The sequence below is a fragment of the Dendrobium catenatum genome, unplaced genomic scaffold, assembly GCF_001605985.2.
Source record: "Dendrobium catenatum unplaced genomic scaffold, ASM160598v2 fragScaff_scaffold_279, whole genome shotgun sequence".
NCBI lineage: Eukaryota > Viridiplantae > Streptophyta > Magnoliopsida > Asparagales > Orchidaceae > Dendrobium > Dendrobium catenatum.
The window spans coordinates 538,637-565,961 of NW_021318741.1; the positions used below are offsets into that span (position 1 = coordinate 538,637).

Genomic DNA, 27,325 nt, shown 5'->3' on the forward strand with positions numbered 1-27,325 from the left:
ACCGGCGAAAGATGGAGGCAGGGTGGCCGACGGCTTTGAGTTGCTTGGCGTGGGTGGCGGCAAGAGCAAGGGGAAAAGGGAGAGATGGAGATTTCAAGGCTTCGACGACTACGGATTTACTAACCTCGCTTGTCTCCACGTTGATTTTCCACAAGATTAGATAATTCGAAAACTGGAATTCACAAAGAGATCTAGTCTTATCCGGCGAACTAGAACTCACAAAGAGATCTAGTTTTCTCCGGCGAACTCACTAAGAGATCTTGGAGGGAGGAACTCACAAAGAGAATAAGTAGTAAATTTCATTTCATCAAAACTAAACTATTACAAGAGAAGGGCCATATAAATAGGCCTCACAATGACAAAGAAAGACAAAAGACTAAAATGCCCCTTGGGCTACAATATCAACTAACCACCCATAAGGGCAAAAACGGACAATCACAAAAATCAAATAAACTACTACATAAAATGACTCAAAATAAACTCATGATCGTAGCCGTCGATCTCTGGCGTCTCCTGATGGTACACGTGTCGAAAATGCTGACGATGTCCTCATCAACTACAGTTATGTTAATTATTATATTAATTATACATGAATAGCCGCTCTAAGGGCTTAGCGAATTAAGTCCACTAGTTTAGCCCACAAAGCCAATATTTATCATTGTCAATTACACTATTGTAGCACAGCACTAATTGAGTGCAATAACTAATATAATAATCCTATACTATCCACTAGTGTAGACATGCAATCGTGGATGAGAAATCTGATGGCAAGGAAGTATGTGAGCTGTAATAGAAAAGCATTATCATGACCGTCATCCCCATTTGATTTCCTCAGCCGAAAATCTTTTTTTTCTGCTTGCGAGTCTTGAGGAGCGGATGCAAGAGTAGGTTGGGGGCTGGGAATTCGATTGCTGTAGGAGGGAAAATTTGGAGTAAATTTCAAAGCAGCAATGAGGAGAGGAGTAAGATAATGGGGAAAAGTTTGAGGGAAGGTAAAAAAATTTATTATTAACTTATGTTGTGTTGTGCACTTTTAAATATTGATAGGGCAACTAAGGGAACTTATACCACAATTGTATTGTTAGGATTATTTTATTAGGTATATGAAGAAAGGAGAATCTAGTTGCAAGGTAAGTTGTTAAAAGGGATGAAATGATTGTATTAAATTTCTGAGAAAATGAATTATAAAAATAATGTGAAGAAAGGAAATGTTAATTGTGTAGTTACTTTACAAGCGAAAAAGGCTACGAGGTGCTGAAGTTGAGGAGGCAACTTAGGAAGGTGATAAGAAATGAAATTTAATTTAATCAAATAAATGTGACATTTTTCGACTTATATAGTTGCATGTCATCAAAATTGAAGGGTAAAAAGACAGTAAAGTAACTTTTATATGTTAATGCATTTATAGTCAAACCGTTAGGTATGAATGACCTTATGTAAAATTTCAAGTTTATTATGCAGAATTATATGATAAAATAAATATTTTTCTAATTAATAATGTTTTGAAAAAGAAAAGCATGCTATTATCTACTGTGTACATATTGTTTTTATGCAAAAGTACAGTCAATAGAACATTGATATGGTAGCATGAAGTATGACAAAATAAGTATAGGATCTTAACTTAAAACTTAATAAATATCAAATTAGAAAAAGTTGGCTATGAAATGATATGACACCTGCTTTACATGTAGAGCAAAAGGGAATCCGAATGAGGCAAAAGGAACCTCTATGAAATTTGAGGCAAAAGGGAGTTCTATAAAATTTGAGGCAAAAGGGCCCTGAATAAGGATAAAGTGACCTCTATAAAATTCGATGTTGATAATGTTAGATTTACCTGGGCTACATTGAACGGTCTTATGAATATAACTTTATGAGAAATGATAACCAAAACCCTTAGAAGATTGATTATGATATTTTGCACAAGCCTCAAATGATATAAAAGCTCATTCTAAATATGATTTTTAAGTTTTGCAAATGATTTCAGATTTGATTCGGTTAAGATTTCATTTATGTTAATTCCATTAATCTTGCATTGTATTTCTTATTTAAATTTAATAACTTTTTTATCATAGCTCACCAGATTGTATTATGGCTGTTGATACAGGAAGGGGCAAGGATAAAGAGGAAGTTGAATAGCCTCATGTCACTATAAAATTTTATATTTTATAATATACCAGGTATATGAGTCTACAACCTGTTGATCAGATTTGATTTGGTTAAGATTTCATTTTTGTATTGGAAAGTGAAGCATAAAGATGGTGGAGAGGGCAACAATTGGAAAAATTTGAAGGTAGAGCTGAAGAGTTAATTACTTGAAAATTTTTTGAATCAATCTTTATTGAGTGGTATGTATGTCCCTCCTTCAGCAAGGCAGGCAATGTAGGAAAGTTTTGTAAATCTAATGCAAGGAGCAAGGGCTATAATTCAGTATGAAGCAGAATTTATCACTTTATCAAGATATGTTCCACATATTATCAGTGACTCCTATAGAGAAATGTTATAGATTCTTGAGAGGGCTTAAAGATTCATTGAGACAACCTCTAATTCCTCTACGCATAAAAGATTTTGCTGAACTAGTTGAAAGTGGTAAACTTTTAGAGCACAACATGGATATAGTGAAGCAGAAATGGGAGACTGATAATAGAAAAAAGCCATTTGATATCCAAAGTAGAGCGCGACATGGATATAGTGAAGCAGAAATGGGAGACTGATAATAGAAAAAAGCCATTTGATATCCAAAGTGGTCAGGCTAAAAAACAAAAATTTCATCAAGGTCAACAACAACAACAGGTACGATACCGAGTGATACCAGCCTATGCAAATTGTAGAAAGTCACATTCAGGAAAATGCTTATTGAAGTTAGGAAATTGTTATTTGTGTGGAGAGCAAGGTCATATCAAGAGAAATTGTCCGAGAAATGTTCAGGGAGCTAGAGAACAAAAAGGTATTCAGAGAATAGAGCAGAATAGAGGCACTAAACCACAAATGAACAAACCAGATTTGAAGATAAAAGGAGAAGCATCTGGAGAAACGGTGAGATCAATACCGCCCCGAGTTTTTGCCTTAACCTCTAAAGAAGCCAATGAGTCTTTGAAAGTTGTGACATGTACGATTATTATTTCAGACTTATCTGCTAGAGTGCTTTTTTATTCTGGTACTCTTTTATTTCTGAAATATTTTGTGAGAAAATATAATTGGAACATGTTGTTTTTACTTCTGGCCTAAGTATTCGATTACCCACTTGACTTTATTTATGTACATGTACATCATGTTCAGTAAACATTATGATAGCAAGTAGAGAATTCCAATTATATTTAATTGTGTCACCTTTAGTGGAGTTTGAAGTAATTTTGGATATGAATTAGTTGGTCAAATATTTTGTGACTTTTGAATGTTGGAAGAAAAGAATCAAAATTGATTTGCCTGGAAAGGAGGCATTTTACTTTCAGTGTGAGAAAGGAGTAATTTCATCATTGATTTCTACTGGTCATGTAACTAAAAGTATGAGAGTGGGTGACTTGGTTTTCTAGCGAAGGATGAGACGCGGTACATCTCCTTAGATTGCACTAGTGTTATTTGTTAAAAAGAATGATGGTTCAATGATGCTATGTATTGATTATAGGGAGTTGAATAAGGTGACAATTAAAAATAAATATTCTCTCCCTAGAATCCATGATTTATTTGATTAATTAGCAGGTGCTTCTATTTTCTCCAAAATAGATTTAAGATCATGTTATCATTACGTTAGAGTAAAAGAATGTGATGTTGAGAAGACCACTTTTGGTATTAGGTATGGGCATTATGAATTTTTTGTTATGTCATTTGGACTAATCAATGTCCAAGCAGTGTTTATGGATATGATGAACAGGATTTTAAGACCTTTCCTTGATCAATTTGTAATTGTTTTTATTGATAATAATTTGATATATTCTAGGAATGATGAAGACCATGCAAATCATTTGAAAGTTGTGCTAGAATTATTGAGACAACATCAATTATTAGCTAAATATTCTAAATGTGAATTTTTGTTGAAGAAATTTTCATTCTTGCGGCATATTGTCAGTGGAGAAGGGATATCAGTGGATCCAGAAAAGATAAAAATAGTGATAGAATGGCCAAGACTAAATAATGTTACAGCGGTCAAAAATTTCTTGGGATTAGTAGAATATTATAGAAGATTTGTAAAAGGCTTTTCTCAAATTATTTTGCCTTTATCCAAATTGACTAGAAAGGATATTAAATTTGAATGGACTGGTGAGTGTGAGTGGAGTTTCCAAAAATTAAAGCAGTGTTTAATAATTGCACCTATACTGACAATTTCATCTGGAACTAAAGGATTTCAATTGTTCAGTGATGGTTCTACAAAAGGATTGGATTGTGTGTTGATACAAAATAAAAAGGTAATTGTCTATGCTTCCAGACAGTTGAAGCCTTAAGAAAAGAATTATCCAACTCATGATTTAGAATTGGTCACAGTAGTGTTTGCATTAAAAATTTGGAGACACTACTTATATGGGGTGAGATGTAAAATCTTTACAGATCATAAAAGTTTAAAATATATTTTCATTTTGAAGGAATTAAATTTGAGGCGGAGAAGATGGTTAGAATTGATTAAAGATTATGATCATGACATTCAGTACTAACCTAGCAAAGCTAATGTAGTAGCTGATGCATTGAGTAGAAAGTCTAGAACACCGTGGAATTGTATGTTGACTATGGTAGAAGGGTTAATTAAAGATATTGAAGCCTTACAATTGGAAGTCAAGATGCAAGGAGATTAAGTTTCAATTAGTCTTAACCATATGACAGTTTATCCTTCTTTAGAACAAAGAATCACTGAAGCACAGAGAACTAGCATTGAATATTAGAAGCTTATGGAGTAAGAGCAATAAGGAAAAAGAAAGGATCTCAATTTAGATGACCAGGGAAGAATCATGAGCAATGAGCATTTATTGGTACCAAAGGAAACAAGTCTTGTTTAGGAGATTTTATATGAAGCTCATAATTTAGTTTATTCAATCCATCCAGGAAGCACAAAGAAATATAAGGATTTAAAGACCTTGTTTTGGTGGCTAGGAATGAAAAGAGATGTGGCTGAATATGTATCAAAATATGAAAAATGTCAAGTTGTTAAAGTTGAGCTTAAAAAACTCAGTGGTATGTTACAATCTCTACCAATTCAAGAATAGATGTGGGAAGAAATAGCCTTGGATTTTATTACAGGATTTCCTAAATCAAAGCAAGGGCATGACTATTAATTGGTGGTAATTCATAAACTAACAAAGTCAACACATTTTCTATCTATTCGTTAGACTGATTCAGGGGAGAAATTGACTAAGTTATTTGTAAAGGAAATCATTATATTGCATGAAATTCCTAAGGCTATTGTATTAGATAAAGATGAATGTTTTACATCTAAATTATGGAAAAGTACTCATAAAAGTTTGGGTACCAAATTAAAATTCAGTAGTACATTTCATCCATAGACAGATGGCCAATCAGAAAGACTAATTCAAGTGCTGGAATATTTGTTAAGATTGTGTATTCGGAATTTTGGAGGTAGCTGGGAAGATCATATTCCATTGATAGAATTCACTTGTAGTAATAGTTATCAATCCAGTATCAAGATGGCTCCATATGAAGCTTTATATGACAAAAAAAATAGAACTCCATTGAATGGTTTGAAGTTGATGAAAGGCTATTAATGGGTCCGCAGTTAGTGGATCAAGCTACTGAAAATGTCAGATTAATTAAAGACAAATTAAAAGAAGCTCAAGAACGTCAACAGAAATACTATGATCCCAAGAAAAAAATGATAGAATTTCAAGTGCGAGATTTTGTATTCTAGAAGGCGAGACCAAAAGGCGTAACTAGATTTGGCTAAAGTGAAAATCTCAATCCTAGATACATTGGTCCATTTGAGATTATTGAAATAGTGGAACAAGTAGCTTACAAACTGGCACTACCTTCAGATATGTCTGATATACACAATGTTTTTCATATATCAATCCTCATAAAATGGGTTACAGATAAAGGTCAAAGGGTTTCTCAAAATGACATCGAACTTCAAAAAGATTTGACTTATATTTAAGAACCTGAAATGATATTGGAAAGGGTTGTTCGTAAATTGAGAAGCATATTGATTCCTTTTGTGAAAGTGAAATGGAAGCACAAATCTGTGAAAGAGACTACCTGAGAAAAAGAAGCAGATCTGAGGCAGAAGTTTCCTTATCTTTTTGAAAAAGTTTAAGAGAATGAATTTCGAGGATGAAATTATAATGAGGGAAAAATTGAAATAACCAAAAATTTCAGGAAAAAGTACACATTTTGTTTTCTATCCCGAAATAGTAAATTTCACAAATAAGTTTGGAAAAAAATTATTGCATTAATTATCAATTAAATAAATTTTATATTAGCGATTACTATTGAGTTTATTCTTTGCAATTGATCAAAAATGTTGAACTACAGTCATGTTAATTATTATACAATTATATCATGAATAGCCTCTCTAAGGGCTTAGCGAATTAAGCCCACTAGATCAGCCCACAAAGTCAGTATTTATCTTTGCCAATTACGCTATTGTAGCACAGCACTAACTGAGTGCAATAACTAATATAATAATTCTATACTATCCACTAGTGTAGACATGCAACTGTGGATGGGAAATCTGATGGCTGGGAAGTATGTGAGCTGTAATATAAAAGCATTATCGTGACTGTCTTCCCCATTTGATTTCCTCAGCCGAAATTCATTTTTTTTATGCTTGTCGGTCTTGTGGAGCGGATGCATGAATATGTTGGGGGCTAGGAATTCGACTGGTGTCGGAGGGAATATCTAGAGTAAATTTCAGAGAAATAATAAGGAAAGGAGTTATAGGATAATGGGGAAAAGTTTGAGGGAATAAAGGTAAGCAGTCTTATGATTAACTTATGTTGTGTTATGAACTTTTAAAATATTAATAGGGCTGCTAAGGGAACTTATGCCCCAATTGTATTATTAGGATAATTTTATTGGGTATATGAAGAAAGGAGAATCTGGTTGCCAGGTAAGTAGCTAAAAGGAATGAAATGATTGCATTAAATTTCTAAGGAAATGAATTATTGAAATAATATGAAGAGATGAAAGGTTGATTGTGCAGGTACTTTACAAGCGAAAAAGGCTACAAGGTGCCGAAGTTGAGGAGGCAACCTGACAAGGCGGTAAGAAATGCAATTTAATTCAATCAAATAAATGTGATCATTTTTCAACTTGTATAGTTGCATGTCAACAAAACTGAAAGGTAAAAAGACAGTAAAGTAACTATTATCTGTTAATGCTTTTACAATCACTGTCAAGTATGAATGACCTCAAATAAATGTTTAAGTTTATTATGCAGTATTATATGATTAAATAAATGTTTTTCGGATTAACAATATTTTGAAAAAGAAAATAATGTTGTTATCTATTGTGTACATATTGTTTTTATGCAACAGTATGGTCAATAGAACACTGATATGGAAGCATGAAGCATGACAAAACAAGTATAGGTTCTTAATTTAAAACTTAATGAATATCAAATTAGGAAAAATTGACTATGAAATGATATGACACCTGCTTTGCATGTGGGGCTAAAGGGACCTCTATGACATTCGAGGCAAAAGGGACCTCTATAAAATTCGAGGCAAAGGGTCCCGAATAAGGCAAAAGGGGCCTCTATAAAATTCAATAGTGATAATGTTAGGTTTACCTGGGCTCCATTAAGCAAACTTATGAATATAACTTTATGAGAAATGATAGCCATAACCCTTAGAGGACTGATTATGATATTTTGCACTGGCCTCAAATGAAATATAAAATAATTTTAAATATGATTTTTCTGTTTTGCAAATGATTTCAAATTTGATTCAGTTATGATTTCATTTATGTTAATTCCATTAATCTTATATTTTGTTTCTTATTTAAATTGTATAACTTTTTTAGCTTCATAGCTCACCAGATTGTACTATGGCTATTGTTACAAGAAGGGACAAGGATAAAGAGGAAGTTGAATAGCCTTATTACACTATAAACTTTATATTTTGTAGCATACCAAGTATATGATTCTACAACAAAGATATGTAGACTGTTTATTACTATAACGTTATGATATTAGTAGGGCTTTATAATTATTCATATATGAATAAAATGAGATCTTTTGAACACTTCCGTACATTGAAGAATATATCAAATGATGACTGAAATATAATTATGATGATGGGTTTTAAATTTCATGATAGTTGTTTCTCCGTTGCACCCTATGTTGCGGTGTGGGGGGGGGGGGGGGGGGGGGGGGGTGGATGTGGGGTATGACAATCAAGTGTTCCTAGTTCACTACTTTGGTCCTTATTTCAAAATCTATTTTCAAGTTGATCTTCTCATCCATTGAATTTTGCTAAAGATTAAAACTCTTTAAACAAGAATTTCATTAATTTTAAAATCAAGACTTAAGCCAACATTTGAATGCTTTTCAAAAAATAAAAAATAAAACCGCTAATTTAATCAAAATTATTCTCAAGTGACAAAAGATTGAGATGTAATCAACCATAGGAGCTTGCCCCAATGGAACATCCATACCTCAGAATAAGATAAACTCCATTCAATCAAATATTGAATGGGAGAATCTTGGTTAAATTGTAAATTTTATTATTGAGAACATAGAGAAATGATATTTTTATCCTTCGGGGTAATATATCATGTTTCTTATGATGTACTTGATCAAAATATGCATTCCGTTCATGATGGCAAAAATTCTCCAATAATAACAAGTATACAAGTATAAATTAAAACAAATTGCCTTTAAAAATATAATTTGCATTATGATAAGAAACACTTGCAGATCTCAAGTTTTTCCTATCAATCTTCAAAAAACAGTGATATTTCTCCACAAAAATCCACACAAAACCACAAAAACAGTAGATAATTTGTATTATTTGATGGAAAGGAAGCAGAAAATAGCAAGATACAGTTGGAACCTCTATTCAAGAGGAGGATCGATCTCTCCCAAATCTCTAGACGCCGTTAGAGCCCAAAGGAAAACCTAAATCCAAGAGATCTCAAATTTTATCCACATTCAAAATGTTCTAACCTTTGGAAAACAAACTATTTAATGAATGCAAATCAAAGGGAAATCCTTAAACAGTCCCTACATTCAAATTTTTCTCCCAAAACCCTCAAAAATCCTTCCTAAAATGTTCGGTTGGCTTTTGCGGCCCGAACAGCTACTGAAAAGGAGGAAATCTTCCGCCTCTGTTACGTTGGGCCGGTCCTGTGTGGATCGGTCCAATGGACCGATATAACAATGCTCCCCTCCCAAACATCCACCTTATACGGAAGGTGGAAAGCTAACACCCTCTATTTCTTCTTCTTCAAAAAAGGAAAAAATCTGAACAGTTCGGTCCTTACATCTGTGCCTCGGAGTATACTTCTCGTCGTATCTGAAACAGATTCCCTTTGCCCTCTTCTCTTTAATTGTGTTTCCGTGAGCTTCTTGACGTTGTCCCCAGATCTTCCTCCTGCAGTCTTTTCCTTTAAAGTTCCCCGAAGAGTATCCAGTGTTGGCTCCTTGGATGCCAATAAGGTGATGGTCATCTTATACGAGCCTACTGACATACGGCCTCCAGTTTCTCTCTCCAAGTGCCTCTAATCCTCCACCAACTGAGATAGTTCCATAGCCTCTCCTAAGTCACGAGGCCTCATTACTCTAACCGCTGCCCAGATCTCTGGTGTCAGTCCCTTCATAAAATTTTTCTCTAGCACTATCTCAAGAAGGCAGTCCAATAGACTAGCAAGGCACTCAAATCTCCTGGTACCCCATATCTAAACTCTCTTGTGTCAAGGCGAAGAACTGCTCATAGAAATCTCCTCCCCTGCCAATTTGGAAATGTTCTACCAATCAATCATTGAACTCTCTCCAACTTTGTATGGGTCGTCGCATGTCCCTCCACTGATACCAAGACAAAGCCTTCTCTTCTAAACATAAGCCCGTCGTTGTCAGTCTCTCATTCTCTGTCAGCCCATTGACAGTGAAATATCCTAAAACCTTATAGATCCACCCGTGTGCATCCTCCCTCTCAAATATTGACATCTTCGATTTCCTCACCTTCGGGTCACACCCATTTCCCCTAAATCCTCCATTACCTCCCATTACTCGAAGCAGAGGTGCTCCCCAATTGTCACGATCTTCCCTCCGGCGATCATACCCAAACCATTCATTAAAATCCCTACTTCTTTCAAAATCAACACCCCAGCGATTGAAATCATCCCCTCCTTACAAATTCAGCACCCCTTCTTGTGTAGCCAAAGCTCATCTCCTCCTTAGAAAGTGGTTCTATATGAAGCATTCCATCTTGTCCCTCATGGATCTCCACTTATGGAATTTCCCTTCCCCTAAACGTGTTAGGGTTCCCATCTCTTCCATGGCCTCCGGTAGTTTCCTTTCCTTCTGATCTAAAATGTTTGGTTTTAGCTTCAAATAATTTCTTCAACATGTCTTCCACCATGGTGAACTTTTCATTGACAGAAGCAATCTGATTTTGAAATTAGTATTCTTCTCTTCAAAATCTGCTTTGAGTTGCCTAAGTTCTCCCTCCAAAACATCAACTTTCCTTTCAGCCATTGGTTCCCCTTCGATCGACGTGCTCTGATGCTAATTTGATAGGAAACTCTTATAGATCTCAAGTTTTTCCTATCAATCTTAGGAAAACAACGAGATTTCTCCAGAAAAATCTACACAAAACCACAAAAATAGTAGATAATTTTTATTATTAGATGAAAAGGAAGTGAAAAATACCAAGATACAATTGATACTCTATTCAAGAGGAGGATCGATCTCTCCCAAATCTCTAGACGCCACTAGAGCCTAAAGGAAAACCTAAATCTCTTAGATCTCAATTTTCAGCCACATTCAAGATGCCCTAACCCTAGGAAAACAAACTATTTAATGCATACAAATCAAAAGGAAATACCTAAATAGTCCCTACATTCAAATTTCCCTCCCAAAACCCCAAAAATCCTTCCTAAAATGTCCAGTTGGCTACCGAAGAGGCGAAATTCTTCCGCCTCTATTGCGTTGGGCCAGTCCCGTGTGGAACGACTGGACCATACTTGTTAACGGCGAATGGCGCAACATGGCGCAAAGGTCATATTTGACCCATGGCGCATAGCGCACGGTGCGGCGCGCGCCATTTTGATCATGGCACAAATTATAAAAGAATTATAAAATAATAAGTATGAATATAAAATATCATTAAATTGAAAAACAAACTATCATAATAACAAGCAAACAATGACAATACAAATAAATAACAATCCAATATAATTTCAAGTCCAATAAGTAGTCAATCTTCAACAACAACAACAACAACATCAAGCCTTTATCCCACTACGTGGGGTCGGCTACATGAATCCTTTTTCTCCATTGTGTTCTATTAAAAGTCAAATTCTCATTTAAACCTAATAAAGAAAGGTCATTCCTAATATATTCTAACCAAATGTGGCGCAAATAGCGTGCGCCATTTTGAAAGTTTGCGCCGCGCCATAAACATGGCGCAGTAGGTGAGCCGTGCCGTGCTGTGCGCCATGGTGCGCGCTATTTTGCACCATTGAAATCTATGGACTGGACCGGTCTAACACATTATTACCTCCTTGCCGAGGTGTCTCCTCTAATCCTCTACTTCGCACTCTTTTATGATTGTAAGTTATCTAAAAGTAATCTCACTCATTCTATAAATACTACAATTTATTGTTCAAATAAATTGTCTATAATAACTTACACAAGCAGTTACATCGTAACCTTCCTTCTACATCTATCTGATGAATTCTCCTTCTTTCTATTATTCCTTTCTTCTACTCTTTCTTTCCACTGCTCCAAAATCACTATTCCTTTAATTAATTACACACTCACATCAAACCAATTCATTACATGAAACAAATTAATTAAATTCAAATCTTTACTACAATTTCCCAATATTACCTTCAGCCGAACCCTTCTTTACTGGAAATGTCGTTCCCTTCAACATTGTGTTGAATTCCCTCTAAATGCACTATGCTGAAATCCCTCTCAATGCACTGTGTCGTCACTGGCTTCATACAGCTACTATTCAATTGCTCTCACTTGATCCCAATTTTCCACTTCTACAACAAATTCTTCTTCATGCAGCCAAATTCTCACCATGCCGCCAAATCTTCTTGCCAATTCTGCTATAGGCTTCTCTGTATGGAGCCGAACAAATCTACATTCCCTTAGGCACTCCCGCCTCTTGACGAATTTCCACTTGTGCTGAAATGCTCTACAGTGATTTCTGGACACTGTGTCGAACTGGTGCACAGTAAATTCTGCACAACCAACACTTTCTGTGTTGATCACTATGCCGCCTCCTGCTACAGGGGTTCCAAGATACTATGTAGAACCAAACTACAGGATTTGCTTGCCCATGACTTTGGAAAGAAATAAGGAAGAGATGGCCAACAAAATAAAACTGAATTCCATACTAAATCTAATCCTTTGATGGTATTTTGTCAAAGTATGCATTTATTCGTAATTAAATCATTTGCTCAGATTATTTATTGTTAAATAATCATTTTGTAAAGTAATTCTTATATTAACAGTAATTAATATTAATTAATTAATGCTTATACTAAAATAAATTTTATAATATAATTACCAAATTTAATTTTCACATACCTAAAATTTTTTGGATCTGAAATACTCCACAATAGCTCTCTCAAAGTCGTGTATACTCATCGTACAAAAGATAACATAAGATTAATCAATTTATAGTATATTTTAAATATTTCTCTTAAAATTGTAAATTTATATACTCACAAAAGTCCTCATATATTTGAGTTCCAAGAACATACAAAACAATAAATTAGCATCCTAAACTAGTAGCAATTTATTGTATGCATAAAATCTTAGAATTACTATGTAGATTCACTCAATAAACAAACCTACACTATCACACTTTTTAAGGTATCCCGTGAACAGCGGCGGTAAAAAAAAACACTGACGGAGAAAACTCATGGAACAAACAGAAGGGCGAGTAGAGATGATGAACGGCCTTGGAGAGGATGTTGGACGGAGTAAAATCGACGGGAATGGCCGATTGGAAACAGTCAAACCGAGCGGCAAACGAGAAAGGGCTTTTGCGTGAGAACGGACGCAGCAGAGAAATTCACATAATTAGACGGAGCACGGGGCAGAATATTGAAGTAGAGCTTCTGAGGCTAAATTTCACCAGAATTTAACTGGAGGAATTTCCGCCATAAAATCTTCCAATCTACTTAAAGTCGGTTGTACTTTCCGGCAAAAATTCCACTAGAAATCCGCTGAAGAACGTTACGCCAATTTCGATCACCAAATCCGCTGGTATTTCTGCAGGTATTTCTGGTGGAATATTAATAGCCATAAATTCCACCATAAATAGACTTTTTTTTTCTGCAGTGAATAACACATGTATAATCAACTAATTTGATCTAACGGAAAAGATATTTCATAAATAACTTATGCCTACTTTTTTAAAAATTAATTCATCTTTACATGTAATAATTTCACTATTAAATTATTAAATAAATGATAAATTAATAAATCTATCTATATAAATTAATTTTAGTTTTAAAATAAAAAAATAGCTCATACCATGCAGGTTTTGCAACATGTGCTATTGCTCCTATATAGCGTATAGTGCACCATTTTCAACATGTATACTTCACTATGCCATAACGCACACTATTTATGATGCGGACATCCGACGGTAGTCGTTAAGCAAAGGAAGAGTCGAAGATCGATGGCCCAGATCACTCCATTTTATCTTTGTTTATTAATTGTATTTTTGAGTTAATTATGTATTTTCCACTTTTACCCTTACTTAAGGGTCTTCTCTTATGTAAGCCTAAGGGGAAAATTTGTATTTTTAGTTTCTTGAAAGGCCTATATATAGAGGCCCTTGCTCTTGTATTAGACAATGATGAATTAAAAAAAAAAATCTACACTTTGTTCTTGAGAGCTATGGGAGTTCTTAGGAGAATGAAAGTCCATATGTGAAGGCAATGAAATACCCACCAGCCGCAGGATGTGTCCGGGCTCGTGGTTGAAGTCCCTAGGTGAGGGCATCGCATCACCCGTCAGCCACAGGATGTGTTCGGGCTCGTGGTTAAACTCCCTAGGTGAGGACATTGCATCATCCGTCAGTCGTAGGATGTCTTCGGGCTCACAGTTTATCTTCTTTCTCTATCTCCTTCCCTCTCTCTTTTCTCCCTTTATTCCAACTCTCGACCACCACCTTGCCCTTCTCTCTACCGCCGGATCCAATCCCCTCACCAGCAACAGCAAATGCCTTTTCATCTTCTCTTGTGACCCTTAATATTCCAACATTAAATGCACTTGAACAGAGTTCAGCTCTTTTCCACCCCGGGAGAATGATGCAGACATCCGACGGTGGACGTTAAGCAAAGGAAGAGTCGAAAATCAATGGTCGAGATCCCTTCATTTTATCTTAGTATTTTAATTTTAATTTTGAGTTAATTATGCATTTTTCATTTTTACACTTACTTAAGGGTCTTGTCTTATGTAAGCCCAAGGGGCAAAGTTGTCTTTTAGTTTCTTTAAAGGCCTATATATAGAAACCCTTGCTCTTGTATTAGACAATGATGAACTAATAAAAAAAATTGTTTCTACACTTTGTTCTTGAGAGCTATTGGAGCTCTTATGAGAGTGAAAGTCCCTATGTGAGGGCAATGAAATATCCACCAGCCACAGTATGTGTCCAGGCTCGTGGTTGAAGTCCCTAGGTGAGGGCATCGCATCACCCATCAGCCTCAGGATGTGTCTCAGGCTCACAATTTATCTTATTTCCGTATCTCCTTCCCTCTCTCTTTTCTCCCCTTATTCCACCTCTCGACCACCACCTTCCCATTCTCTCTACCGTCGGCTCCAATCCCCTCACCACCAACAGCAAATGCCCTTTCATCTTCTTTTGTAACCCTTAATATTCCAACACTAAATGCACTTGAACCCTTTGGTATTCCCAAGCATAATTAATGAGAAAATCAATTCGGATTTTCATTTAATTTGTGGGATTTCCAAACCACCTTTCCATCTTCCCAAGCAACCTTCATTAAGTTTCAACTTTTCCCCATCCAAAGCCAAACATTAATTCCCTCATTTACCCATGCACAATTAATTACAATTCAAAGCTTGTAATTACTTGGTCAAACTTCCCTTAATTACTTTTCCCTAATCCCTAGCCTACCCACTCCTCTTCCCATGTGCTGACATAAATTCCCAAGCAATTCCCTATGTTCCACTTAATTAATTGGTCAAACTTCCCTTAATTACTTTTCCCTAATCCCTAACCTACCCACTTCTCTTCCCATGTGCTGCCATTAATTCCCAAGAAACTCCCTAAGCTCCACTTAATGTCACCTTGACTACCTTCCCCTTTCCCAAGTTGGCCGACCCCTTACCCTTCCCTTTTCCCCTTCATTTCTTCTCCAAGTGACTACTTTTCTCACCCATATCAGCCACACTCAAAGCAGAAAATAGTGTGCTTCACATTTAAATTCAATCAAAATCAAGGAGGAATCCCACAGAAATCTGAGAGTATTTTTGCATGAGAAGCAAGTACATGAAGATAGCCATCAAGTAGCCCAACAACGTTCTCTTTGCAAGACTTGATCATTCAGTCCTGCATCAATTTTGTATCATTAACATGTGTAAATGCTAAAGCATTTGATTTTAATCAAATAACTAGCAATTTGGAGCAGATTTCTTGACTCTCAGTATTGTCATAAGGCCTTAATTATTGGTAGGAGATGGCACCATAAGAGAATCTTCTTTCAAGAGGAAGAGGCAACAGATAGAGTTGTTGCTAACAACAGTTGGCTTTGGCATGGCTGGCAGTAGGTGGATTTATTTGGCGAATGCTACATGCTGACAGCTTTGGCATGGCTAGCAGAAGGAAGTTGTGGGAGCAAGATTTCCGCACTTATTTCCCTTTGTCATGAAACAGATGTGGGCTCCGAAAATTCGGCCCAGGCCTCCGCTCGCTTTTCTTTTTTTTTTCGGCGAGGAAGTTTTAACTGAATAAGTTCCGAGGTAAATTTTGGAAGGCAGATGGGTTTATAAATAAGATACTACCCAGAGATTTCGCCCTCATTTTGTGAGAACTTTATGATCTGAGTTCTGATTTCCTATAGGCACAAGCCCCTATAGTTAATTACCCCTCCCGATAACGAGAGAGAACTTTCGATTAAGGCTAGTCGTCGATCAGATACTTAGAGTATATGTGGTATCTGGCATATAGTAGCAGCAATGGGTATTGATTTGGAAATATTTGAAAGTTTGGAAATTTGGGCATATTTGATTTAAAATGGAAATTGCACCATCTTGCACTTAAAACGGATGGTGGGGGAATGGATGATGGACCCGATCAAGATCCCATGGTTCCGTCGTCCTGGGCCATCATGGACCCTGGTCTACTTAGTCAGAGAAGGTAGTCGACCCAACCTGACAGAAGGATCCTTGTCGGCAGCCATGGGTTGCTTCGTCCAAGGGTACCTTGTAGACCTGGGTTGGATATTTACCTAAGTGGACAAATTTGAATCCACCTTAGCTGACAAAGGGCTTTGTGCCTTATTGATCATATCTTATTGATTCATATCTCAAGGATTTAACGTCATTAACGAGCGTATTGGCTCTGGCCATAACCGCTATCTGTGGTGCCATTTGGCGGCAAAACCACTCGGTTCAGAGGGCCCCGGGTCTAAACCGTTTACCTGCAGTGCCATTTGACGGCAAAACTGCCGGTTAGATGACACGTACCACGTTCTTTCTGGCAAGAGATTGTTTGAGAATGGATCCTAGTGATATTTTCAACTAGGCATTTAACTCTTTTGTGAGCTGAAGTAAATTTTAATTTGTCCACCTCGACAAACTGTTGCGGAGGGTGGATGAAGTTTGCTTTTAAGTGTTGATGGATAAATTTCAATTTAAAATATCTGGACTTTAGGATTTGTGGAATTTTAGATTTTTAGGTGGAGCTTGGAAGGCATTTGAAAGTATTTGGAAACCCCTCCGGTTGAGATCTGCATTCAACACGGCCATCATCGGGGTGTTTTGGGTCATTTCCATTTGTTGATTGAACCATGTCGACCTTATCAAATCGTTGATAGGGAATCAAATTTCGTAGGCTTTGTGCCTTTGTTAGTGAATTCTCTTGATTTTAAGCTTTGAAGGCCTAATATGAATGTGTTAAAACAAATGCACTGGTCGCCACGACCATATATTTGTTTGAAGGTTCGAACCCTGTCGACTCCTATTGATCTGTATAGAAGGATCGGGTTCGAACTAGAATTCACTTAATAACCCGCGCAGCATCCCTTGACGTCACGTGTGTACCAATAACACGCTCGCCGGGGCCCATGAGGGTGTTTGGGGGCATTTTATAATTGAACCCTGTCAACTCCTTTTATTTACTTAGAAGGATCGGGTTTAAGTTTGATAACCCGCGCAGCATCCCTAGACGTCACGTGTGTACCAATAACATGCTCGCCGGGGCCCATGCGGGTTATGATTGTATTTACCCCTTTAGTGTGCCTAGGTGTATACAAATTACAGTGCACGTGTGGGGGTATTTTGAAAGTATTTGTAAACGCCTTCGGTCCGCTTGTATAGAAGTTGCGGATCCGGTGGTGTGGCGTAGCAGCTTCTGAATAGAGTTGTTCGCTGCTTCGTACAGGTAGACTGTCGTGCATTACTCATTGCTTTCTGTAGGTGGATCGTAGTGTACTAACGAACCTCCTGCTTTGTTGTAGATGATTGCATCTATTGCAGTGCTTCTGTATTTGCTCACAGACAATCTGTTGTATATGCAACAAACTTCTTATAACAACTCGTATGCATTTGCAATTGATACAGTCACTTTGCTTGTGGATAATATATTAGGAGTCAACGAGTCTTCTACATCAGCTTGCATGAGCTCCTATCTGCTGTAATTCTCTTTTGTACTTGTTCGTAGATGCCACTTTGTACTTGTAACAGGTTTCCTAAGATAATTCACAGGAGTTCACACTTGCCACCAACCTTTTCATACACATTGGTTGGTAGGTACTTGCGTTTGTTGTTGTCTTTTTGTATGTATAATACTTTTTTAACCCTTTGTTTGTGAACGCTATACGACATATCCATGCTTGCAGAAGGACCCATTACACTGTAATGCATCTAGTATCACCATTCGCAAGTGGATTAATGTGCTCATTTGCAAACTGTTGTTGCTCGCTATATGTGTTGCGTTCTCTACCAGTTTCTTTATGCAAGCCATATTTGCTATAATGTTTCTAAGCATATTCTGTTGGTGGGTTATCGTCCCCTTTACATGTCACTCCACTCACTATTGCCTTCAAGCTTCTTTATGTAGATTCGGGGACTAAATGACATGAACAATACAAGCTCAATGTTATTTGTATCATTCTTTTAGGGGATTGACTTATTCATCATGAGCTTTCTCTTTCTTTATTTGTATGCAGGAAACACTTATTGCATGTTGTAGGTAGATAATCATACATGTTGTATGTGGATATTCATGCATGTGAAAATCTTCTACCATTACTTGGAAGTTAAGACCTTGTTGCTTTTCCTTTATTGCAAATAAATTGCATTTGGCCTTTACTTATCACATATTCATTGCAAGTCCCTCTCACTTGGTTCAAACCAAGTTCATAAGTCTCATGTGATTTTGGCAAGTTCAAGTTCTCCACATTCACTTGAGTTCATCATGGTTCAATTCTTTGAGTTCAAAGTCTCCTTGATTAAGCTTGATTTTAAGTCTTTTGTTCAAGTTTGTACTTAATATGTTAATGTCCAAATCCTTGTCCTTTGAGTTCAACTATGTCCAAGCCTTGTTCACAAGTCATTTGTTTGAATTCAAATATCAAACTCAAGTTCAATTGAGTTTAGGTTCATTTGAATTTGATCTCTTTGTTATATTGTTCAAGTCCAAATCAAAGTCCCCTGTGGTCCTTGTAGAGTTCAAGTTTGTTGCATCATTTTCAAGTCCAAACTTCTTGTCGTTCGATTCGAGTTCAAAGAGGAGCTTGAGTCAAGTTCAGTTCAAGCTTCATTGTCTTTCAAGTTCAAGCTTATAAATCCAAGCTTACAAGTTCTTATCATTTGATTCAACTTTGAGTTCATTTGTTCTAAGTTTGGTTTTAATTCATTGCATATTTAGGATTAAATTGAATCTCAAACTCCTCCAAATGTTCAATCAGGTCCAAGTGTAGTATTGCGTTCATCCGAAATTTCGGCAGCCTTCCAGCGTCTCCCCCGTTTAGGGGAAAAACTACGAAAAACTGGGTCTTTCCCACCACGCTAAGAAAAGCGTGTATGGTAGATGCTCTCTTTTGAAGACACCGCGGCCGTGTAATTTTTTTGATCTCCCACCACGCTAAGAAAAGTGTGTGTGAGTATTTTGCAAAAAAAAAATTTTTTTTTTTTTGAAAATATTTTGCAAGAAAAGCAGTTATTTCCCCGCAAGTGGGTACTTATTGGTATGCCCACTTCATCGTATGCATCGCACCAGGTTCCCATCCCACCACTCTAAGAAAAGCGTGTATAGGCGGGGAAATCTGTGGCGATACAAACTTCAAAGAAGAGATTTTAGGTGATTACCCGCTTCCTCGCAAGCGTCGTGACGCACTCCCTCCCACCACGCTAAGAAAAGCGTGTATAGGTGATCGTTTTGTCTCGACGTATGCGATGAAATCAATATTAATAAAAATAAATAAATAAAACCCACCCTCTCCCTTTCTCTCGGTTCGGGAGAGTTTACGGGATTTGGCCAAAGAGGCGCGTGAAAGGGAGTTGGTTACCTTCACCAACAGTGAGCTCCCGTCGTTGCTTTGAGATCAAAATGTCGGAACTTCCAGTCCGACATAGAGAGAACGTCGGAGGAGGAGGCGAAGTCGGCAGCAAGTATAGAGGTAGGGTTCGGTGCCTCCCTCTCTCTCTCTCTCTCTCTCTCTCTCTCTCTCTCTCTCCCTCTCTCTCTATCTCTCTCTCTCTCTCTCTCTGTTTCTCTCAGTCTCTGTCTCTTTGCGGGATGGAGGAGTTGGAAGGATCGAGAGGTCGGATAGAGCTAGTGGAGGTGTCGGTGTGAGGCGGAATGGAGGTCGGAGTCACCGGAGGAGAAGAGGTCTGCGATGTTTTTCACGTGGAGGAGATGAGTAAGAGCGATCGAGAGACCGAATGCTTCTCTTGGTCGGGTATTTAACGACGGGAGCTGGAGTGAGATCGAGGCAGGTTCATGGGATTTACACAGGAAGTGCGCAAGATTTTCGGTACATGCTGCAGACGGCACCGAACAGCGGGATTTCGGCCGGTTTCGTGGATACGAGGTTTGATCTGATTTTTTTTTTTCTTTTGTGCTTTACACAGAGGTCAACAACAGAGTTGGAATAATATCAATACATGATTATTACATCCCCTCAAGAAGAAAAAATAGAGGCCTTGCTCTTCAAACTGCAATCCGTATCCCAGAAGGATAAAATACTAAACCCGTCACGTTATCTTTTATACCTCACAAGCAAGAAAGTGAAAGAATGATTAGATTGAACATACACACCCAAAACAACATTTTTTCCCGAGAAAATTGATGCTAGGACCAAACACAAAAGCTGGGACTATGTTTACCACAAAAAAAAAAAAGAATATACATACAATGCAAAAAAGTACATGACTTAATCACGCCCATGGCTACATGCCTATACGTGAATCCCTCTCATCCATAAATATTCACATCTTGTGTCTCCCACTGTCGCAAGTATCTAAACCTTAGGCTCATACTCACTCTCCCATTTCTCTTTCTCGTTATATTCTCATATATTGCTTTGTGGCTCCTTTGATAGTAGATCAGATCATTACTTCTCTCTCGTGAGCGTAAGCTTTAACAAGCTAAATCATATAAATATCAGTATGTCTTGTTCTATAGTTGTTTGATCTCTTCTGTACCTCTCTTTTAATTCATCATACTTTGATATTGGAGGCATATCCGCATTTAATTTAGATATTCCATTACAACAAATTGATATCAAAGCCTATTGTGGAGTATGATGGCCATGAATTGAGATCAAGTTTGATGGCCCAAAGAGATTTGGCCTTCGTAGAACCAAGCGCAAACTTAGAATTCATGTCGCATTCACATATGCTTGCGAACAATGCGTGAAGTACAAGGAAAGATGAATGAAAAAGCTCTTTGAAAGCTCCAACCATGTTTGGCGGAAAATGTCTTGGAGAAAATAACCACCAAGGGATGATTGTAGATCAAGATGGAGTCTTTAAACAGAAAGAAAGCCTCTCCAAAATATTATATCAGAAGCAAATACTTCATTTGCTTTGCATGCCGGAAGATATACCTAAAAGTCACAATTGAATTAATTTAATAATATTATTAGTGACTTGAGGAATACTGATGTAAGTGCGGATGATGAGGATCAAGCTCGATTGTTGTTGTGTTATTTACCATCTTATAAGTCTGAATCTTGATGTAAGTGCTGATGATGAGGATCAAGCTCAATCGTTGTTGTGTTATTTACCTTCTTACAAGCATTTTTATGACACAGGACTCCAATTTAGCATTAATGGATAATTGGCTCATCTTGTTCATATCACATGTTCATTGATGATGAGATGACTTTTACTTATGCGTCAAATGATGGTTACATTCATCTAGAAAAAAACAATTAATACAATTTTTATGGTTTTAGCACTATGCAATTGAGGCCGCGGGATTGTGTGACTATAGAAATGTATACACTAACAACAACATCAAGAATTTATCCCACTACGTGGGGTCGGCTACATGAATCCTTTTTCTCAAATGTGTATTGTTAAGAGTCAAATTCTCATTTAAATCTAATAAAAAATGTCATTTCTAATATTTTCTAACCAAGACTTTTTAGGTCTGCCTCTACCTATACCTCGCTTAACATAAGTCAAACCTAATACATCTACTCTCCTAACTGAGTAATCAGAAGGCCGATATTTGATGTGACCAAACCATCTAAGGCGACTCTCTCTAATCTTATATGCCACTAGAGCTACTCTAACCTTTTCACGTATATGCTTGTTTTGCATTCTATATCCATGAGTAAAGCCACTCATTGACCTGAGCATCCTCACCTCTGCAACATTTACCGTCATTGTATATTTCTCTTTTAATGACCAACATTATGCGCCATAAAGCATTGCAGATCTCACCACGTCTTATAGAATTTTCCGTTAAGTTTGAGGGATACTTTTCTATCACACAACAGGCCCGATGCATTCCTCCACTTCAACCATCCAACTTGAATTATACTAATAATATCTCCATCTATTTCACCATCACTCTGAATAATAGACCCGAGATATCTAAAACGTGTACTCTTATTAATGACTTAATCGCCCAAAATCACAAATCCTTCATTAGATCTATAATTACTAAAATTGCACTCCATGTTTTTGGTTTTAGATATACTAAAACAAAAAACCTTTAGACTCTAAGGCTGACCTCCATAATTCAAGTTTACCTTCAACTTCCTCTCTAGTTTTATCAAAAAGAATATCATCAGCAAAAACATACACCACATTACATCCTTTGGCAAATGTCTAGTAAGAACATCCCTGACTAAAGCAAAAAAGATATGGGCTTAAAATTGATCCTTGATTTAATTCAACTAAAATGGGAAAATACTTGGTTCAACCTTTTGTAATTGAATAAGTAACAACTCTAGCACACATACCCTTAATGACTTGAGTATAAGCATTATTAACCTCTTTCTATTCTAAAACTCTCCGTAACACTTCTCTTGGAACTTTATCATAAGTTTTCTCTAAATCAATAAATATCATATGTAGATCCTCCTTATTCTCCCTATACTTCTCTATCAAACCTCTCAATAAATATATAGCTTCCATAGTTGACCTACCCGGCATGAATCCAAATTGATTTTGAGAAACATTAATATCATGATGTAGCATATACTCAATAACTCTCTCCCAAAGTTTTAAAGTATGACATATTAACTTAATACCTCCATAATTCACACAATCTTATGCATCACCTTTATTCTTAAAAATAGGAATCAACACACTCCTCCACTCATCTGGCATCTTTTTAGTTTTCAAAATAATATTAAAATGTTTTGCAAGCCAAGAAATTTCTTCATCTCCTAAGCATTTCGACACCTCTATTGGAATATCATCAGATCCAACAGCTTTTTCGCCCCTCATTTTCTTTAAAGCCTCTCTAATTTCGATTTTACTAATTCACCGAGAAAAATAAAAAATCTCTATTTAAGTAAGAATCTAATATTTTTAGTACTCTTAGTGAGACATATACATGGTACACATTTCAAGTGATGTTGAGGTTCTTAAGGTTTGCAAAGGTGCACTAGTTATCATGAAGGTCATTAGAGCAAACTCTACGTGTTACAGCGTGCAACTTCATGTATGGCTGCTTCAGTTATGTCCTCATCTATGTAGAGCATCAAATTTTAGTGAACCAAAAAAGGAGTTATCTTATTGGTTAAAAGAAAATAAGTTCAGATTCATTTTGCATTATATGCTTTGGATTGAATGCAAATGGCAAGAGGTAAAGTATTGAGTAAATTCTTGATTGTCTAGGTTATTAAAGACAACTGTGTGACAACATGACTGATAGATTTTGAGATCCTCAATTTTTATAGCTTCTCACTAGTCAAGGTTTCTTATGTTTCAGCACTAGTCAAGGTTTCTTAGAGGATTGATGATTTTGACATACCCTCTGGACTAGGGAATCGTTGCATGTGAGAAATCTCATGAGGTAAACTTGATATGAGGGTTTCTTTTAGCTTCTTTTGACTAAAACTGGGGGTAATAGGTGTGTTGGGAAGGACTGGTATGAATCATTATATTTTTATACAGTGCTTTGTGGTTTCTTTAATAGAGAATTGGATCTTCTCTCATGTACATAAGCTTTGTTCAAGCTGAATCATGTAAACATCAGTGTTTATTGGTCTCCTGTACTTTGTGGTTCATTGAACTCGGCCATGGAAGCACTATAGGTTTAGACATTTCGTTACAACACTCTAAATAAAACAACATCATAAAAGCAACAAAAGGGAATCAAGGTCACAACAAAAACCACATAATTCTAGAACCCAATGGTCCCTTGCTAAATATTGATTAAAAGTTTTTTTTAAGAGTAATGTACGGTGGGGGGAGGTTCCAAGAAGTTTAGTTTCATTTTGCATTATATGCTTTGGATTGAATGCAAATGGCAAGAGGTAAAGTATCGAGTAAATTCTTGATTGTCGAGGTTATTAAAGACAACTGTGTGACAACATGACTGATAGATTTTGAGATCCTCAATTTTTATAGCTTCTCACTAGTCAAGGTTTCTTATGTTTCAGCATTAGTCAAGGTTTCTTAGAGGATTGATGATTTTGACATAACCTCTGGACTAGGGAATTGTTGCATGTGAGAAATCTCATGAGGTAAACTTATTATGAGGGTTTCTTTTAGCTTCTTTTGACTAAAACTGGGGTAATAGGTGTGTTGGGAAGGACTGGTATGAATCATTATATTTTTATACATTACTTTGTGGTTTCTTTAATAGTGAATTGGATCTTCTCTCATGTACATAAGTTTTGTTCAAGCTGAATCATGTAAACATTAGTGCTTATTGTTCTCGTGTACTATGAAGTTCATTGAACCCGGCCATGGAAGCACTTTAGATTTAGACATTTCGTTACAACACTCTAAATAAAACATCATCAGAAAAGCAACAAAAGAGAATCAAGGTCACTATAAAAACCACATAATTCTAGAACCCAATGGTCCCTTGCTAAATATTGATTAAAAGTTTTTTTTTTAAGAGTAATGTACACACAAGTACAGAAAACAGATGCAGTCCACAAGAATCTACTGTCAACTCCAAACTAAACAAGTGCTATGCTTGTAGGAACTTATCACAGAATCATCAATTCAGAATTCACAAGCTCAAAAGCATCTGTTTAAATGAAAATTCCATGATATCAATAGGCATGATTATATTCTTTAATAGGTAGAGTTGGATGGAAACCTGCAATTAATTTTTGGACCAATCTTCGGCCAATAAATCCGGTAGCGCCAGTTATTGATACAACCAACTGGCTTTTCTATTACACAGGAAAACATCAGATTATTCCATAGGCCTATAATCACCTAATTAAAGAAAAACTAACATAATTCGAAGTGGAACTTTAGTTCCATCAGCTATATACGAAAATCATATTCACAGAAGTTAAAAGGCAACTTTCTAGGAAAAACAGAGAATGCTTGCAACTTTTCACCAGAAAGAATTTAATATGGTATTAATCTACTCGCTAAGCAAGCTCATGGTACAAAAGAAGCAACCATAAAAGATAGAATGTAGATAAAAAATCAAGATCAACAATATAGGAAATGCAGAGAGATATAACTTAAAAACAGTAATAAACACAGAAAAACAGTTTAATCAGAAATTCCAACTGCTCTCTCTAATATATTATAACACAAGGATCGTAGGAAAGAAATTAATCTTTCCATCAATGCCCTATGGAACCTTAACTTCATGTTGATTCGTCACGTCTCAAACAACTTGCAAAGGAATAACAAAAGCAAAGAGCAAAACTACCTTCAGCGTATGACCAATGGCTAGATCACTATCCCTATGTGCCAAATAAAACAATAGCCAAGACATAAAATACCTCATGCCTCTGCACAAAGTTTCTAATCATGAGCCTCTTATTAATTAATTTTATCTATGGGCCTTAGCCCAAGCCATATACTCCTTGATTTCTAGCCTAGAGGTCTTCAATATCAGTCTCAATATATTAGGCAGCTATGATACATAGATTGTGAAAACAATCTCTCTGCTACAGCTGAACAAGCTCCCCAGTAAACTCCAGTATTGCAGCCGTATTCTCTTTGTGGTTTATCAAAATCTTTCGTCCCTAACTGAGTGCAAACCCAATGATTATTACTATCATTGCTCTATATAACCAAAACCTTCAAATCAATGCTTTGTACTTATTGTTGCAATGGATAATTCAAGTTAGCAGCTTCAATTCACCATTCTCACAGTTCAATCTTCTCTCTTTTTTTCTATTTCTAACTTCTATAATTCGTTTATTCATATTTACTCATTCCAAATGCTATCAGAACAAGTATCAAGATTGAGAACTTAAGGAAAAAGGGAACATAAAATGACAAGTTAGAGGGCATCGGCTAAGTTTTGGTCAATTAACATCCATAGATTGTAATGGGGATTTGGGCAAGGGGAGCCACTAGAATCACTGATGTGCTTGACCGGACAATGAGTTATTCCATGTAGAATACCTTCAAGCCCATTAGCTTGATGATTTTATGAATTTGAGAGTGCCAACATGGGTGATTATCACCTGTGAGGGGAGTATTAATGATGCTCTTAACACTGATCTTGAGATCTTGAGCTATGGTGGGATTGGTATCTTGGCCACAGCAGGAAGCAAAGAGTTTGGTAAGGATGGATTGTTTGCAGATAAAGATCCTGAGTTTTCGATTGCAGCATGAGATCAATCAATGGCTTTGGTTTATATGTCGTTACGCATTTTTCTAATTTCCACTCACCAACTTGCCACTAATAATTCATGCATTGTATCCTCTGACACTCATGGCTATCAAATCAAATCAAGATGACAACTACTTCATTCCCCCACGATCCATGTCATAATGAATTGTGTCCAGTCAACATTCCTTCACCTGTGCCATCACCATCCTACCCTTCAGCCTTTGTTACTGCTATAGTAACACTAGACTTATGGAACCCGTGGCTTGGACATAATCACTCTTCAACTCTATCAACTCTAGAAGCAATCCATCTTTATGTATTTTAGTTAAAACTGTAGCCTTTACTCTTTTAATCTAGTAGTGTCACAAATTATCATTTATTTTATATGAAAATTAGAGCACTCGGCCTTTGCAAATTATTCACTCCATTGTATGGGATCCTTCATCAATTAACTCTATTCAATAGTTTAAATATTATTTGATGTTTGTTGACAATTATTCTTATTTTTTATGGGTATATCCTATGTTGTATAAATCTGAAACCATCACTAAGACTTTGCAATTTAAATCATACATACACCATTTCTAGTATGAATCCTACCTGAATATCATAGTTTAAATCATAAACTATCAATCTCCTTAGCATTCTTTCCAACCCATTTAATTTCCCGAATGCATAGAATATTTATTTTTTTATGAATCATAATATCTATTAATATCTATTGT

At 36.4% G+C, this 27,325-nt stretch overlaps 1 protein-coding gene across 2 annotated transcripts in view; it reads right to left on the minus strand.

Moving 5' to 3' along the window:
• The window catches only part of LOC110114897 (epimerase family protein SDR39U1 homolog, chloroplastic), a 133,297-nt gene that overhangs the window by 94,726 nt on the left and 11,246 nt on the right, over nucleotides 1-27,325 (minus strand). For both annotated transcript variants that reach the window (XM_020847933.2, XM_020847934.2), the window contains exon 3: nucleotides 25,113-25,188. In XM_020847933.2, the coding sequence (XP_020703592.1) occupies nucleotides 25,113-25,188 (76 nt within the window). The remainder of the gene's footprint in view (nucleotides 1-25,112; nucleotides 25,189-27,325) is intronic.